Raw genomic sequence first — 14235 nt, forward strand, 5'->3', positions numbered from 1 at the left:
CTTCAACTAATGCCAGAAATCTAGTGCAATCCTTTTTCTATTATTCCCGTTACATAAGCATCATCAATAGCCAGCTGTCTCCACATTGCATAACTAGATGGCGCCACAAAGATACTGCATCGTGCCAGCGAAGCTTCCATAAATAATGACCCAATACAATGCAACTTCCAATAATAAATGGACGGTTCTCGGACCTCGAGCAAGATCACCCGCTCGGAAGAAGATCTTCCTATTGTTAAGGTCGAGCGTATAACCAAAGCTACCGTACAGCCTTTAACAGTCCAATGCTGGACTCAAAATCTCTCCCATTGAAGGTGTTTGCCAGCAATCACCATTTGTTAGTTGGGCAGACGGAGTGATGATCGCAGTAGATGGTAGTAGTAGCATAGAAGACGCTATTACCCGTTCTCCGTTATATTCCCTTAGTCACCAGAAGAGGAGGGGTGGTGACAACTGTATTCTGTTCTGCCGTCATCACTGGGCACACAATAGGTACAAGAATAGCACTACTATTAACAAGAATAGCACTTACTAATTGAGTGCACCATCTAAAGGTTTTGGAATAGATTGATAACTGCGGGTTTGGATTTAATTTACCATAGCAAGAATTAGATTTTTCAGTAATTTATAAAAATTAGTAACAGTGTCTTCACAGCAGCTTTTAAATTAAGAGAGCGAAAACTAATTTACTAACTTTTACGAGTTTATCTTGCTCATTAAAATAAAAAGCTTCTTGCGGTATTATTTTAATGAATGTAGCAAGTTTTATAAAGCGCAGAGATTTAAATTTTTTTTTGTGTTAGTATGGCTGAAATATCATTAATGGAGAATGATAAACAAAATAAAAAATTCAATTAATCCACGACCTAAGCCATCGTTTATGGATTTGTAAAAATGCTTGAGCGTAGGTGAGCTTTTTTTTATTCCACTACAAGTTAGCCTTCCAACTGATTCGGTTTTCTAGTCAGTCAATTTGATTAGGAGTTTCCACAGTGTCAGTGTCCACTACCATCCCCAAAACAGCCATCTTAAGCACTGAGTCATAAAGATGCCTCAGTGCAGGCATCTTTATGACTCAGTGCTTGAGAGAGCCAGTTAAACTCTCCCTGGCTCTGGGAAGAAGAAGAAGAATGCCCATATTTGACGACACGATGACATAATCTTTGGGTCGGACTGTAACTAGCTTTTCTATAGGTATATACACATTAATAGGAATGACTTAGTAAAACGAATTACTGGACGTAAACTAACCTTAAATTTAAGTTCAGGCTTTCCGAGGGTCGTTCATTTAATTACTGTAAAGAAGTTGGGGTGTACTATCTACTCGTATTTATTACTCGGTTTCAAAATAAGGAGGTGCTGGATTCGACTCTAAAGACACGTTGTCATCCACATTTATATTATACAACGTGTAAATGAAAACCGAAATAATACTTTACAGGCTTTAGAGGTATAGTATGTACTGTCTCTGAGACTTATCTGTGAAGCCTGGGTAAACCACTGTCATAGTGTTTACTAAAAGAAATCAGATAAAGCTCTAACATCACATGCAACATTAAAATCAAGTGACTACTGTATCTTTAATAGGGACGCGTCGCGTAGCATAGGTACTATGCGCGTGTCGGGCTTTTATCTTCAATAGGGTTGTCATAAGTGAACACTTAGATTGTATTGAATTTGTTTGTATGGAAAAAATAATATGCTTCGTTTGTTTTAATATTTTTACATAGGACATAAAAATGTTTAAATATTTCCGAAGGGTATTGTTTGTTATCTCATGTAATGTGATAGAAACAGAGACCGACGGCTTAACGTGCTCTCCGAAGCAATCTGGATACTAGCAATTACTTATGTCTGAAATGATATTTAGATTTTTTAATAGAAATCCCAATACCTAAAACTGCTTCACCGCACCCAGAAATCGAACCCAGGGCCTGTTCATGCTAACCACTAAACAAACAGAGGCAGTTATAGATACAAATATGGAAAAGGTATATTTCATTCACAATCCCGGTTTATTCAAAACAGGAAACAGCTACATAATTTACTCTGAATCGTTATTCACTGATTGCAACTTGAATATTGTTGAATATTCGAATATTCTGCTTCCGTTTCGATATTGTGGTGTTTCAATTATTGACAATAAACATGAAATATATTATTTGCTCCTGCATTTTGTAATATTTCGAGAATAAATTTATTTTTGAACACAATTTCGTATGTTGGTTTTATATCAATTCATTAACAATATTAAAAAAATGAGAGCGTGTACTAGTGTACATAAGTAAGAAGAGAAATTCTTTATGACCTCAATTTTTGAAAAATGATCTACTATATGCAACTTTACAGAAATTGGTTAAATAGAGTTAAATAAGATAAAGTTTAACAAAAGGCTTTTATTATCATAGACTTGAATACAAATAATACAATTATTTCATTTTACATTATTAATAGAGACTAAGATTATTACATTTATTATTATTTATATTGTTACGAGTAACGATTTATTGAGTTTTTTGAGTTACTTATGTAGGGAAAGCATTAAATAAATAAATAAATAAATAAATAAATTTATTACTACCATAGATACATCGCCATCTAGCCCCAAAGTAAGCGTAGTTTGTGTTATGGGTACTAAGATGACTGATGGATATTTTTTTATGAATAATATACAAAAATACTTAAAATATACATATAAACTTTTGCTCCCCAACTAGATGGAACGACGACCTCCGAAAAGTGGCAGACGTCGACTGGATGAGGAAACCCGAAAATAGGAAAAGTTGACGCTGCTTGAAAGAGGCCTATGTCCAGCAGTGGACGCACAATGGCTGATGATGATAATGACATATAAACACCCAGACACTGAAAAACTTTCATGTTCATCACCCAAACATTTTCCAGTTGTAGAATTCGAACCCACGGCCTTGGAATCAGAAAGCAGGATCGCTAATAACTGCGCCAATCGTTCGTCAAATATACTGTTAACAGTATATTAGTTAATATACTTCCCTTGTCCTTTTATAACAATGAAAAGCCTTGATACAATTATAATTAATATAACATTAACCCAAACAACGGGAAAAAAGAACAAAAATTAAACTTTTGTATAAATACAATCTGCGAAGCAATTAGGTCTTTTGTGCTGGTTCACATTAGTAGTAGAACTTTCTATGATAGTTCGTCCGGGGAAGTGCTATGTCTAAGTCCGCCATGCTTCTTTTTGCCATCGTGATTTAAGATAAAACATGGCGGTAAAGTATTCTGTGAGGTACCATTTCAGTACCTTGGGACCCCAACGCCCATCAGTTCTCTTCGCTATGTTCCCCGCCCATTGCCACTTCAGGTTCGCGACTCGTTGACCTATGTCGGTAAGAATAGTTCTTTTACGGATCTCCTCATTTCTGATTACGTTGAAAATAGTTCATCGTTCATCATCGTTCACACTATCGCCTGCTATGTGACTCTACCAGCCAGCGTGACTTATCGATTAAATCTTACAAACGGTATTTTCTTCTGTCACACCACAATTCCACTAACGGCTTCCGCTTCCTAACTGAAACCCTACTTTTTAAACTTAAACATTTCGATTTTCTTACACAGTTGCTTCGCTATTCGAAGCACAGGCCATACTTTCAAAGAAATTGCTTCCACTACAAGAGCAATGATGTTTAAAACAAAGACTTTTTGTTTAAACATGCCCGCTAGAGAGGTTGCTTTCAACTAAAATAACAAGAAAAAGTATTCGAGTATAAAGATTGGCTTCCATCGAACATTTTCCGACTGGTTTCTTTTATGAATAAAATTTAATGAAAAATTTTACAGGGTTTTTATCCTGGCCATTATAAATGCGAAAGTGTGTCTGTTTGTTTGTCCTTGCTTAGCGATCTAGCAAGAAATCTTTTCGATATTTGGCATAAAGTTAGTAAAAAGGACGAAGAGTATATATAGGCTACTTTTTATCCCTGGAAAACAGACGGTTTCCACTGCATTTGTATGAAACCGTAACAAAAGCGGACGATAATACGGGCTAGTTAATAATAAATGAAAACGTGATTTTGTCGTCCAAAAGTTTTTACATTAAATCACCAATAAATGGATAAAAACTCTGGACAAAAACTTGGGTCCTTACACATTTTACCTTTTTGACGTATATTAATCTTACATAAATAATTAAATTTGTATAGCTTATTTGTCTTTTCATCGGAATATAGATGTAGGTACTTAAATACTGACTGGCGGCTTTGCTTACATTTAGTTCGAATTTCGAAGGACTAAAACTACTTAAGGAATCAAATTATAAAAGAATATCCTACCTACTTAATAGCAGGTGGACTTGTTGCCGCCATATTGACTGTAGCGAAACTCATAAATTCGTTACACAAACAAACTAGAACGTTCAGTGCTGTCATTGGTTGAAATTTACACTGCTTTTGTCGGGTCAGTTATGGCTCCTTCAAATTAAGCGTGTCGGTGAAAAGCCAGCTTAACAACTGGATCACAACCTCCATTAGAGAGAGCCTCTCTGGGGAAATTCCTACGACCCACCTTCGCATCTAGCTTAATGTCGCTTCACTTGTGTCTACTGATTGGACTATTTAACGTGGAAAATGAACTGGGCTTTAGATATGCCCAAACTTACTTAGCAATGGGTCTCGTATGGCAGTTTTCATTAAACCTAGAAATCGCCTTAATCGGTCGCCTAGTGATCTAGGTGATTCCTAGCAAAACAACGTTTCACGAACTCTTACGTGATGCCTAACGAAGTAAGGCGCCGTCTAAAGTAATGACACCGATGACGGATCGTAAAGTTCAAGGGACTCACACTTGACAGATGAAAAAAATATAAATTCGATAAATTAAAAATATATGATACAAACACAAAATAACAGACCTTGTTGCAAGGACCATAGACAAGTTAGGTGTAAATCGATTGGTGAAAGGTAAATGTATGCCTAGGAATCTTTTTTGATCAAGCGTAACTTACTAAAGCATTGCCTTGTCCGTGGTTAGTGTAAACGGGCATTAGTTACATGAATGAATACACTTTTATTGTACACCAAAGTAAAAAAGCAGTTACAGAGACATAAATACATATCAAGATAGTACAATTTGGTGGCCTTATCGCTACATAGCGATTTCTTCCAGGCAACCAATAGCGTAAAAAAAGGTAGGCGGTGCAATAAATAAGATTTAAAATTATACAAATACATAAATAAAATATATATATATATATATATATATATATATATATAAATATAACTACAATATATATATATATATATATATAAATATATATATACATTTAGTAGTAGTCGGGCTTTTTATGACTGAGCTCGTTCGGAGATACCGCTATGCTTATATCTACGTCTTACTATCGCTGTACTCCGTATTTACAGTGTAATTACAGTCACATTAGGCTGAACACTTACGCCTCAGGTTATTGAAGAAAGCCAGCACGTTGCAAGACGAGTTCCTGGCATGTCCTGCGAAGTATGGTTTTACACATTTCTACGTGGCCAACTGCCTGATACGTCAATTATTATTAGTAACTTAAAACTCTCCACATATACACTAATACAAAAATTTCTTAATAGCATAAATGTGGAGGTGTAGGAATCCCGCTTTTGGAGCTTAAAGTGCTTTGCGCTTGTTTATTGGGCATATTGGACTAAAAGCGGATGCTAACAACTTGGTTTGCGTATAATGTCTAATTATATGCATATATATAGAGTTTACTCTCCAAGCTCTTGAGCAACGTCAAATTTATCTGTTTGTAGTGACTCTCTGTGGTTTGGATATTGATATAATATTCCCGTGAGATTCACTATAAAGCAAGCTACAATACAAATATCACTAAGTTGTAAGATATCTCGAAAGAATAAGGATTTTTTTATAAAATTTAACAATATATTATTAATATTATCATAAGATAGATTAAGTATTTCACCCGTTCCCTATGTTCAAAAACAGTGAAACGCGTGGTGCTTATTTTTTATTCAAAACAAAAGTTAAATCTGTTTAATCGGTTTCTATGCGACATCTTACCTGAACGCTAAATCACTTGGCGTCATGACTTTGCTAGTAGGTTGATAGCTAACTACGACCGAAGCCTCACTCCAAACAAAATATAGATCCTTAATCTATATAGTACTTCACCATATTATAATAATGTTAATAAACATGGCACCAAATAAATAAACTAACTCGAGGCTTTATTGCGAAACTTTAATAAAGGTGCGTCGTCTACTTTTATCAGTAAACTACCCAAGTAATTAAAACTTTGAAAAGTTTATTTTAATCTTTAGTAAGATGGTTCTTTACCAGTTTATATTAGTTCATGATATTTTATAAGAGAATTAAAGAAAAGAATATTAATCTAACTTTTAAATTAATATTATTGAGGGAACCAAAAACCACAACGTCATCGTTGATTTAATTACGCAATTTGTCGTTCAGGTACGATGTCACGTAGAAACTGATTTGGGGTAAACACTAAGCATTCAATATAACTGCCCTACTCCCTAACAGATTGGCCTCTTACCATCTTAGACTGTACCATCAGTTGGTGAGATTGCAGTCAAGGGCTAACATTTACTGGAATAACTGAATCTGACCACTCCCGACGAACGAACCGAACCTACCAATAAAAAAGGATCATCAAAATATATTTAAACTTGCGGAGTAATCGCGTAACATACATACAAACCATCGGGGAACCTCCGATTTGACCTCACGTGGTTGATATTGATGTCGTTTAAAAATACGGAATACCTCTCTAAATTACCACACTATCACAACCTAATTTATATACCACTGAGGAAATAATATAGATATAATAATTTCTTCAGCCTGAAAATGTCAGTTTCTATCTTTATTTATGGGCAACGAACTGTTCAACCGAACTATCTGATACGAGACATTATATTAAATATACGTATAAGCCGGCAATAATAACCAGAAGAATACATGAAAAAAAAATAAACCTTACAGGAGCGAATAATTATTACGGCAAGAGAACCACTAAATATATGCTACCTAGATTAATAAATGAACTACCCCTAACGTTGAGAAATTCAGTGACGGAGATTAACGTAAAACGCATTCTAAACAAATATTACCATGAAATTAATCTAACTTAAAACCTTTAAACATAGTAATATTGGAACACCTGTATAACGTATGCATTCGGGGCAGCGCCAAACCGGTCGCTCGTATCTACTGAGCGACGCGATGGCTTGCAGTACAGAATTACCTACACTGGATTTATTAGTGTACTACCTGCTGTATACTGTATTGCTTTTTAATGGTTAATATATGGTATTGTATATATTTAAACTTATGAGATTTTAGAGGAATGTGCATCGTCCAAATAAACTCATGTGAGTTTCAGGATGCGAAGAATAATAATTTTGTAATAAAAAAAAAAATAAACAAAAAAATTAGGCGTTTTTTTATTATAATATTATATTTTATATTATATATGAAATACAAAAATATGATTGTATGTTTATATATCTGACTTATGCCTGTTTTCACTAGCACATCAAGGCAATGTTTAAATAAGTATCACTTATTATAAGTAGATTCCTAGCCATACATCAACCGTTCACCAATAGTTATCACCTAAGAGTTGGTGAAACGTTTTTTTTTTTATAGAGATCTCTAGGCATTCGATTCAGGCGATACCTAGTTTTAGTGAAAAGGGGCCTTTGACTGAGAACATTGGATATAAACAAGTATAAAAAAGTATTCGATAGAAGCAGGCGTTACTTTGCGGAAATCTATGATATATTATGAAAATTAAGCTTAATTTGCTATAGTCCGCGAAAAGCAGGAGAATCCGTGTGTCTCTGTCTTGACTTTACAACGAATAACTCTTAAGACAGGTCGTAACAATTATTCATTGTAAAGTCAACATCTCCTGAGGATGCTCCGGTTTCGGAGCGAAACGTACGTAGAGGGTATATTACCGAAGATTTGTTTGGTGTGGAGTATAAGGATTGAAGAAATTAAAAATTACACCACACAGATTCTCTTGCTTTTCACGTAGTACTTATAGCAAATTATGCTTAGTTTTCATAAGTATAAAAAAGAGTGGGTGAAAAGAGAAATATTATTAAAACTATACAAATCATAAGAGAGAAAGTGATTGGGCACCTAATAAGACTTGATCAATAATTCATCCCGAGTACAATAGCGCATTGGGCAGGAGCTCGACTTCCCTTTCGGGGGCCGAGTTCGAATCCCAGCACGCACCTCTAACTTTTCTAAGTTATGTGCGTTTTAAGTAATTAAAATATCACTTGCTTCAACGGTGAAGGAAAACATCGTGAGGAAACTACTCTACGGCTTTACAAATACTTTCACGGCTGTTATTTGAAAAGGGTGGTAAAAAAGGGAATGAAAAGATACATACTGAATTTTAGCTCTCGCTTAAAACATTTTCTATTATGCAGGCAGTTAATAATTTATTTAATAAGATACAGTATTATCATAATCATACATAGAAAATTGAGGACCAATAAAAACCTTTTTATTTCATTTATTTCTTTGCTAATGTGATTTTTTTTACAATTAGTCCATTATAATTCAAATACTTAAGTTAAAAAACTTAGAATTTATTAAACAATATAATCATAATACAGACAGAATGATCATACTTGCGAACTATCGTACCCTACAGGTTTTTTAAAAATAATATTGTACATAGTCTAAAAATAAACTTTTGAATGTCCACAAAGACCTCATCGCTCAAGTTCACTGCAATTATTAGCATATTAATATTAACCGCCATTGCTTTAGTATTTCCTAGTTCCATATTCCCGGCAGGTCCGCACGTCTCTCGAGGGGCCACTCGTAAAATGAAAATTTCCATTCTGTAGTAAAAACTAAAGCAAACTTGGCGAAGAAAATTGTCTCTCCAAGCTTAAGTTGTTCAACGAGACGGGGTTAGTTCGGTTGTGTAATGGTTTTATGATTCTTATGCATGTTTTAAGAAGTTTGAAAGATAATAAAAAATTACAACTATAAACTTTTAACTTTGCTTTATTCTACTACTATTTTTATGCGCGGTTGAATCGCACAGTAAACCTATGAATGTACGCAAGGAAACTAGAAATAGGGGACGAAAATTTATTTGTTAGAACGCGTTAAACTAATGAAATACAAGTACGAAAATTTGGAAGCCGAACTAGCGCAAAGGGGCGATGTGACGCGTTGGATCGGGGTATAGTGGGCTAATAATGATGGTTATGATTATAGTTATTTATTACAACCTATTGGCGAAGTGGGCAGCGACCCTGCTTTCTGAGTAAAAGGCTGTGGGTTCGATTAAAAAATATTTGTGTGATGAACATGAATGTTTTTCAGTGTCTGGATGTTTATCTGTATATTATAAGTATTTATAAGTCATCTTAGTACACATAAGATACGCTTTCTTTAGGGCTACATGGCGCACACATCGCCATGTTGTCGTGGCATAAAAAATAATACAAATGCTAGAGTGTGTGTGACCGTTTGTCCTTACCTCAACTTAGCAATCAATCGACTTTTTTTTTTATAAATGTTATAATTTTTCAATTGAAATTTTTCAGAGTACTGCCACCCGTACGAACCGTTTAAGTGCCCTGTGGACGGTAACTGCATCTCCATCCAGTACCTCTGTGATGGCGCCCCGGATTGCATTGACGGCTACGATGAGGACTCCAAGCTCTGCACTGCAGGTAACAACCCTAGTAACACCCCTAGTAGAGGTTTTTATGAAAGAGCTAGTCCAAGGAAGTACTACCGTCATTCTTATTTCTGCCGTTAAGCAGCATTGGTGCGTCCCGGTGACCGCCGTGATTGCCGGTGTAATTATAGGCACAGAAGGCTTCATGGCACACGCCGTGTGTTAACGGCAGACAGTTACCATCACCCCTCTTTTTCCCACGTAGTCGATCGGCATCGTAGGAGGTGATTAATTAATTAAAGTAGATTTAATTAAAGTTGTTTTTTTTTTAATTTTTGAATCATCATCATCATCACATCAACCCATTACCGGCCCACTACAGAGCACGGATCTCCTCCCACAATGAGAAGGGGTTAAGGCCTTAGCCCACGCTGGCCTAGTGCGGATTGGTGGACTCCACACACCTTTGAGAACATTATGTAGAACTCTCAGGCATGCAGGATTCCTCACGATGTTTTCCTTCACCGTTGAAGCAAGTGATATTTAAATTACCTAAAACACACATAACTTAGAAAAGTTAGAGATGCACGCTGGGTTTCGAACTCGGCTCCCCGAAAGGAAAATCGAGCTCCTGCCCAATGCGCTATTGTACTCGGGATAAATTATTGATCAAGTCTTATTAGGTGCCCAAGAAGATAAGTTTATTAATAAACCTCATATATGTACTCATTACAATCTAAGTAGAGTATATCCCTATCCCTATCCCTACTAATATTATAAATGTGAATGTAAGTTTGTTTGTTACGCTTTCACGCGAAAACCACTTAACCGATCCTCATGAAACTTTGTACACATATTTTTGGAAGTGTTAGAAGTAATATAGGATACTTTTTATGCCGACATTAAGCTCGGTTCCTTTAGGAGAGGGAATGAAAGGGGACGACTTTAAGCCATAACTCCGACAAATTATAACCGATTTAAATAATAAATTTTTACTATAGAGGTTATAATATGTGTTTAATTTTACCCTAACTTTGTGTAGATCTGATGAATGTGGTTGGAGATAGAGGACAGAACTCCTCAGCGGACAACAGCAAACCCCTCATTCAAGGCCGAGCGATACTGAATACTTTAAATTTTATCAGACCTACAACTAAATTGAATGCCACATCAAAAAAGAAAATCAAACGCAGACGAAGTCGCGGGCTACAGCTAGTAGAATATAAATAAACTACACTAAATTTGCCACGGTATATACTTAATACACCTACGTGCATGTTAAGACTGGGATTACAAGAAGCTTTGCACAAGATGTTAACATGTCTACCTTTAGGTTACCAAGCTGTAGGTGAAATCCTTTGTTTCCACGCTTACATTGCGAACAATGAAAATAAGTACAAAGCTCAAAGGTCTCGCTAGAAAATAATATTTATTACCAGCTGTTTCGGTTATTTCAGTTTTTATCAATAGGAATCTTTTGTTTTCCTAGACTAAGAATGAATCTGTCGCATCTTCAGGATGCACCTGTCCTTCATGAAAACTTTATTACGATTGGTTTAGAAACCGTTCATGGATGCTTTTCGGGGATAAAAAGTATTCTATATTTGTCTCCAGGATACAAGCTACGAAAGATTTTGTATTTGATTGATATTATTTACCAACTGCGAGTGAAAGGCCTACGCCGTAGAGGCGATTGTAACGTATGTACCTACCCATATTACTACTCGACTCTACGGCGTAGGCTCGCCGCAAATCCTCCTCTCCTCTTTTCCTTTTTTTCTCTGGAAACCCATTCTGTCAACCTCCATTTTGTCCCGTTAATTTCAATTTAAACATTCGAAATTGTATTTATATAAAATCTTATTTAACCTTCTCCGTCCGATGGTTTATTTAAATAACGAATATACATAAAAAAAATATTATAGTGCCTGCCATAACATTGTAAGAAGATATACATTTTGTCAAAATCATCCGATAATATTTATAATACAGACGAAAACACTAAATTAATATTAAATTAAACTAAATTCAAATTTCACTCGACCTCGCCTTTTAAAACTGTAGATTCATAATTTACATTATGTACGTTAAAGTTAGTAACTTTTATAAAATATTCATTGTGTTTCAGCGCGAAACAGAGCGAGGCGGTTAAAATATATTTGAATACATTTGAAAATCTTCAAGTTCTCGAATAACGACTCTGATTCATAAAATATCGTTGAATCATTCTCGTATAATCATACGCCCGCAAATATTTTATATTACCCCAGGGAAAATCCCTATTACTCTGCATGTACCTAATTATAATTTAGATTCGATATTAAATTAAACAAGACCTAAGGGATACCATTCTGAACCAACGAAAAAGATCGACATTCTTAAATCGAAGCGCATTTTTTTATGTACGTACTTTTTACTAAAAAAACCTTCTTTAATAATTATTTTATTGATACCTGTAATACCTACTTTGAATTAATGAAACGGTGGTAGCCTTTTCATAAGGAATTATGTTTAGGTTTGTAATTCAAGCAGTTCAAATATCATTAATTTAACGGTGAAGGAATTTGGCGGCATTGCTAGGAAATCTGCATGCGTAGTAATACGCACTTGGCCAGCGTGGTAGACTACGGCCTAAAAAAAATCATTTTAAATGATGACTTGTGCCCTGAAATGGGCCGGTAATTGGTAATAAGCATAAAGATGGTACCTTGAAGTAGTCCAGCGTGCTCTCGAAGGCAACGCCAATTTTCTAAGTCTGGGTTGGTACCTACTTAGAATTTGTTGGCAAAAACCAAATACCGAACAGTTATTGTCTCGGCCCTTGGTACAGAGCCCTATATGTTCACCATTTGTTCACCAAGCACCAGTTCTGATTAAAGCACATATTTAATATCTTATATTGACCTCAAAAGTTGAATTATTGAATTTTTTGACGACCTCTCTGGCGCAACGGTGAGCGCTGTGAAATTAATTAGGAGGTCCCGGGTTCGATGCCGGCAGGGGCAATTTGGGAATTTATTATTTCTAATTTTCTCTGGTCTGATCTGGTGGGAGGCTTTGGCCGTGGCTGGTTACCACCCTACAGACAAAGACGTGCCGTTAGTATTCCGGTGCGATGTCGCGTAGAAACCGCTTAGGGATATAACTACCATACTCCCTAACAGGTTAATCCGCTACCATCTTAGACTGGATCATCACTTACCACACGGTGAGATTGCAGTCAAGGGCTAACTTGTAGTGGAATAAAAAAAACTATTTTTTTTCTTTACAGCAAAACGTCCTCCAGTAGAAGAGACAGCGTCGTTCTTACAGTCGCTCATCGCGTCCCACGGCCCAAACTACTTGGAAAAACTCTTCGGGAGCAAGGCTAGAGACGCTCTGGAACCTTTGGGAGGCGTCGAGAAGGTCGCTATTGCACTGTCTGGTAAGCATTTTCACTTAATACGCTATTCAAATATTTTAAGTAAAAGAGCTAAAAAAGAACTTGGTAGAAATGTTAATTTCTGGCTAGAACGCTAATCATAAATGCAGTGCATCATAAACGCTTGCAACACACAATTACATCAAAGGAATATCAAAACTATAATTAAGTTACCAAAGCAACATTTCTAAAGAGGCAAGCTACAAATATATATAGTATATCATCAAGTCACAGTTGCAATATTTACCGTTACAGAATCACAAACTATCGAGGACTTTGGCGCCGCACTGCACTTGATGAGGTCTGACCTTGAACACCTCCGCTCAGTCTTCATGGCAGTGGAGAATGGAGACCTCGGCATGCTTAAATCCCTCGGCATCAAGGACAATGAGCTCGGTGACGTAAAATTCTTTCTCGAGAAGCTAGTAAACACTGGCTTCCTCGACTGAATAGCGCCGGAGTCAGCCTCTGACTACTACCATGTCGTCCAATATGGTCCCATCAGCTCCTCATTCTACAGCTACCTTCCCTACGAATCCTTCAAGTATAAGAGGAACTGAGGTTCTTCTTACTCCTTCTAACAGTAAGAAAGATGCGTGCATGAAGTTTATCTCCAAGAAGCACTCGTCCGGGACGGGAACCGTCTTCTACAACCGGCCACGTGGAAACGATCCCCATCGGACGAATGTCTTCCGTTTTATTTAATCTTCGCTTGTAACACTTCTGCGAAATTCCGGAACTCGATTTTAAAAATTAATATCTAGAATCTCTGAAATTAAATTTCAAATTGGTAGCGAAACTCCTGCTAGAATTCTGGCCACCAACTTTGTAGGTCAGAGAATTTCGTACTGGTGTATGTGATTAATCAATATTTCTGAACATCCATTTAGATATAGATTAAGAGCAATATCTTTTTTCGGGTAGTCGTTAGGATAAGATATTTTTATTGTTGTATTCTTTGAATTCCAGTTTTCAAAACTGGATTCTTTATTTTATGAACAGGATGTAGGTTCTCGCGTCCGTCATGCATACGCTTAATTGCTAAATAAACATTTGAAAGTAAGACTGGTTTTTCGTCATTCCTTTTCTAGATGACTTATTTTACTGACTCCTTTAGTTACGTTTTTCGTTTCGGAATTTA

General features: G+C 36.1%; 1 protein-coding gene across 1 annotated transcript in view; it reads left to right on the forward strand.

The window, feature by feature from the left end:
- Positions 1-14235, forward strand: part of LOC120633708 (IDLSRF-like peptide) — a 107151-nt gene extending 92916 nt beyond the window's left edge. The window contains exons 3-5 of the mRNA XM_039904026.1: positions 9597-9725; positions 12945-13097; positions 13350-14235. Coding sequence (XP_039759960.1) covers positions 9597-9725; positions 12945-13097; positions 13350-13543 — 476 coding nt within the window. The 3' untranslated portion in view covers positions 13544-14235. The remainder of the gene's footprint in view (positions 1-9596; positions 9726-12944; positions 13098-13349) is intronic.

Source organism: Pararge aegeria, chromosome 22 (genome assembly GCF_905163445.1).
Source record: "Pararge aegeria chromosome 22, ilParAegt1.1, whole genome shotgun sequence".
Taxonomy (NCBI): Eukaryota; Metazoa; Arthropoda; class Insecta; order Lepidoptera; family Nymphalidae; genus Pararge; species Pararge aegeria.